This window comes from Lolium perenne, chromosome 4 (genome assembly GCF_019359855.2).
Source record: "Lolium perenne isolate Kyuss_39 chromosome 4, Kyuss_2.0, whole genome shotgun sequence".
Classification (NCBI taxonomy): Eukaryota; Viridiplantae; Streptophyta; class Magnoliopsida; order Poales; family Poaceae; genus Lolium; species Lolium perenne.
Window position 1 is genome coordinate 48,491,186 of NC_067247.2, and position 4,704 is coordinate 48,495,889.

General features: G+C 46.6%; 1 protein-coding gene across 1 annotated transcript; it reads right to left on the minus strand.

Moving 5' to 3' along the window:
- Positions 1-1,793: 1,793 nt before the first annotated feature.
- LOC127346753 (GDSL esterase/lipase At3g09930-like) lies at positions 1,794-3,554 on the minus strand. Its single transcript, XM_051373022.2, has 4 exons — positions 3,494-3,554; positions 3,041-3,376; positions 2,664-2,935; positions 1,794-2,541 (listed from the first exon to the last, which is right to left on the minus strand). Exons 1-4 carry the CDS (start codon positions 3,552-3,554, stop codon positions 2,017-2,019), a joined length of 1,194 nt encoding a protein of 397 aa, XP_051228982.1. The 3' UTR covers positions 1,794-2,016.
- Positions 3,555-4,704: the final 1,150 nt, after the last annotated feature.

Sequence of the window (4,704 nt, forward strand, 5' to 3'; positions counted from 1 at the left end):
GTGCAAAACTGTTTTATTTGGTGTCCATATTTTGTTTTGCAGGTTTTAACGGCGTAGCATAGCCGATGGGCCGTCGTATCTATATGTCTGAATTACAGTATTTTATTCATTCAAATTTATCTAGATCGACTACTCTGTCTGTTTGGAGCTTCGCTGTCAAGCCTTCTCGGCCCAGGTTTTATGTGCTGCCCCATCTGTATTGTCACCACGATTTATGGGTTGAACTGTAGAACTCTTCTTGATTTGGTGTGCTGTTCGGCTCTCTGCCTGCATGTAGTGGTCATCCAATTCACTGCGCACAGGTGAGCCCCCTCTCGCCGGTATTTCCCTCTTTTCACTTCTAGGTAAGTTTTAAGGATTGGTCTGCCAGATATTTATTTTGCCTTCAGTCTGAATTTCAGGAGAAAGATGGAAACACAATTTCAGTGGCCTTCATGCAGGTCTACTTTGCTATTGACAGTATATATGCCGAGCTGAGGACACGTCTGCAGAGTTCATCTGGCTTAGAAACTTCTGCATGCATTGTACGTTGGTATATAAGAGTCCGGTAATTTGTGTTAGGCTCAATTTGTAACTACCATTACAAACCAAAAAAAAACTCCGCATGGTGCTAGGCTGCTAGAAATGGAACCAAATAACTAACTTGGTCCTTATCATTGGAAATGGTAGCATGCAAATTTTGTTGTACCATCAATATAGTTGTAACCGTCAAATGAGTTTCGAAGAATTATTTGAGCTCTAAAAATATATTTGTTTAACTTCTTGATGTGCTCCAGCATTTCTCCACACAAGAATAGTATTACCTATCGTGTAAACTTTTGTCAATACTTGATGAGAAATAAGGTCCTTACTTTACTCAACATAATATCATACCCTTTTGCCCAGAATTGGGAATCATTGGCTATGAATAAAAATGGATCCCATTTTTGTTTATTTTAACTCTTTTTGTGAGTAAAGTGTTTGTTATCAATTCCGCTGCAACGCGCGGGGTGTCATCTAGTTATTGTAAAATTTCAACCCCCCCCCCCCTAACTAAAGATCGGCCGCTGGCCTTTCAATTCAATGTGGACAATGACATAAATATGGTGCAATCCATATCATTGCAGTATTGGATTTGTTTTCTTATTGAATTGAGAATTTCCAGACCTCGAGGAATTGTACTTATCAATAAATTGTAATTATTGGGCATTTCATCATACTGCTTCCAGCAGCTATGCAGTACCGTACAAATCGTGCAAATTTTATTCATAATTATTCATTCCCTGATGATGCGGAGTTGCGGACATAGAGCCAATGCAACTGCATGGGCGTCGTGTCGCTGCGCGCTGAGGCCCTCCTGAAGTCCTACTATATACGATGAGCTGTGAAAAAAGGGGCTGTTAAGGGCACTACTAAAATAAACTTTGCGCCAAAATAAGGTAGAGGTGGTTGTCGAGTAAAGGGCGGGACAAAAATCTCCTAAAACTAAGATTACAGTTTGTTCAGCTGTCGAATGCATGTGAGCCCGGATTCTGTTTTATGGCCGTTCAAGAAAAAAAAGGGAATCTATTTTATGGTGTGAACGATGATTCATGGTTACTTGTGGATTGTACCTTCTTGCTTAGATTGCCTTTTTCTAGGACGCAAGTTGGATATCTGGTATCGCCGATAAATTCAAATTTGCCATCCATTTATGTGCTTTCCGCCCAAGTAAATTTCTTGCACATGTTTTGTGGTTACTCGTTCTTCATTGCACGACAAAATCGCAAGATATCTGGTTCAGAATAAAAACTAAAAAATCTTTAGAGACAAAATTAGACGATGATAACAAGATCTTTCGATTAGTTCATCACCAAGTATCGATCGAACGAGATGTTCGAACTCCAAAACCCTAACAAGATGTATTGCCACCACATACATGGCAGCTGCCTAGCCTAGGCTAATCAAAACGATGAAAAACAATGCAAACTCTTCTTCGAATCTAAGATAGACTAATCTAACGGATAAAAAACGATGCAACTCTTATTCGAATCTAACCTAATCGAGATCTAGGAACTCCTTGATGGGGCTCTCTAGCTGGCCCATGACGGCAGCCCACCCGGCCTGGGTCGGGTTCATGTCGTCCCAGAAGAAGTACCCGTTGGGCTCGTCGCACACGCTGTATGTACTATAAATCTCGTTGTACTCATCATATGCACGCTGCCCGCAGTAACCCTTGGGGTCCACGCTCTCGCAACACGGCGTCAGCTTGTGCCCAAATTTGTGTGCCAGCTCACCGCGGCCATCGCCATGGTGCCCGATGATCTCAGTGAAGGCGGCGCTGATGTCGAGGACGAGCACGCCCTCCTTGTCGGCCAGCTTGTCGCCGAGGTATTTGTTGTGGAGGGAGGCACCTTGGTTGCCCTGCTCCTCGCAAGTGGTGTGGTTGTTCGGTCTTGTCTGCGATGGCGCGCAGCCGACAGGGAAGAGGTTGTTGACGATGACTTTATCCACACCGATTTCCTGCAGCCGCGCAACGACCGTCTGGATCTCCGTAGTGACCTTGTCTACGAAGGCGGTGATCTGTATGTAGACATGAAGAATTAAAATTAGCAAGATGCAAGTGCGCGCGCGTGATTGAAAGAAAAACTGTTTATCAACCGTCTCATGCAGTGGGACTAGCTGCTGTATATGCTAGTACTCACATCAAAGAAGCCGCTGGTTCTAACACCGACGCGGGCGTAGTCGTTGCCGGAGATGGCGACGAGAGCGACAGAGTTGCCTTCGAGATGCTCTTTCTTGATCTTTTTAGCCTTGACGAGCTTGTGGAAGGCGTGGACCTGCTCGCCGAGGGTTGTCACTCCTTGTTGCACCTTAAAAACGCCAGCGCCACCGGCGGCGAAGTTCATGCCGGTCTGGCCGACGTGGCTTGTGACCATGTGCGCCGGAGGGGATTCAGACTGCCCCAGCATGTTGGCTGCAACAAACAAGTACAAAGAATATAAGATGGATCTATCAAAGAAAAATTAGGAGTTTGTACGAGGCAGTAGATCGAGAGAGATGAGATTGGTCAGGCACGCACCGATGAAGTCGGATTGAACCATCTGGTTGTTGGAGAAGCGGCCGTTGGCGCTGTAGGGCTCATGCCACTGGCGCGTCAGCTCGGGCCATTGGTCATTCTTACTAGGCAGGTTGCCGTTGTCGGCAAAGGAGTCGCCGAAGACGTAGAAGCTGTACCCGTCGTACTCCTCGTCATGGTGATGGTGCTTATGGTCATGCTTGTGCCCGCCCTTGTGTCCACCGTCCCCGTCGTGGTCGTGGTCGTGGTGATGCCCCTCTCCGGGCGGGTGGTGACCCTCTCCTGGCGCGTGGTGCCCTGTCCCGAGCCCCTGCGGCCGAGCCGACTCCACGCGACAAACTGCACACGATCAATCAAGATGCGAGAATAGAGCAGTAATTAGTCGATGCATAAACAAGCGCTGGGTGCCTGCGATCTGGAAATGCAAATGTATGCGTGCATGCAGGGCACACGAACCATTGAGATTGAGGAGGAGCAGGAGGGCGAAGGCGAGGAAAGCCGTCGATGGGAGCTTCATCCTGCACGACGGAACAGATCGGTTTGGTGGATGAGTAGTGCGTGGTGGCGGCGGTGGCGGAGGAGGTGGTGGGGGAGATCGAGTGCGGTGCTCGGTAGTATATATAGCCACGGTAGCTACGTGAATTTCTCCTATGTTGTTGCGAGCGGCGGCGGATCGCAACGAACAAACCTGTCGCCGGTAGTCCCGCCCTGCGTGCCGCTTGTTGCGGGCGCGGTCCAGTCTTCCTGCTAACAATTTTTTCTGGATTTCTTGTGCACGTCGCCCACTTTTGGATGTAAGTTGCAACAACCCACATATGCTCATTTGCGTGCACGATGACGCTGGTGCAACCGCATCTCGTCTCCTAGAAGTACACCCCCATTCAATATGAAGGAGTATATGATAGAATATCTAAACCAATAAGCTTATTTCGCATTCCCCATGTTGTCAAAACAAGAACTGCGCGCATATATCAGTCCGATTTGTTGCGAGAATCAAGGTTTTTAGTATCGGGATATATAGTAGGTTAGTATCGTTTTCTTGTCGGGAATATCATATCGAGTATCATGATAATGTGTGCGAATTTTGTTTTAATATAACATACATATTAATAATATATCTAAAAAAGATTTAAATGTAATTTTCGATTTGAATTTTGAGCATATTCTACGTCTTCCATATAGAGGCTGAATCTTGTCACTAGTAGAAAAAGGGACTTCCATCCAGGTCTTTAGTACCGGTTTCCTTACGAACCGGTACTAAAGGGTGCATTAGTACCGGTTGCACTGCCCAGGCCGCCGGCAACCTTTAGTACCGGTTCATGCGGGACCTTTGGTACCAGTTCGTGTCACGAACCGGTGTTAAAGGGTTGGCGGTACTAAAGGGTAGCTTTAGTACCGGTTCGTGTCACGAACCGGTACGAAAGGTTTTCCTGCTCCCCACGCCCCACCACCCTCCCCCCCCCCCCCCCCCCGATCGCCTTTTTTGCTTTGTAAAATACAAATGAAAATGATAGAAAATTCAAAAAATAAAATATTTTTAGATTCTTGTATGTTATGCAACCTACTATTCGGTGAAATTAAGAAATTCAAATTAACGAAATAGCTTTTAGTACCGGTTCGTAACACGAACCGGTACCAAAGGTCTCCAGCCCCGCGGACTCCTCCGT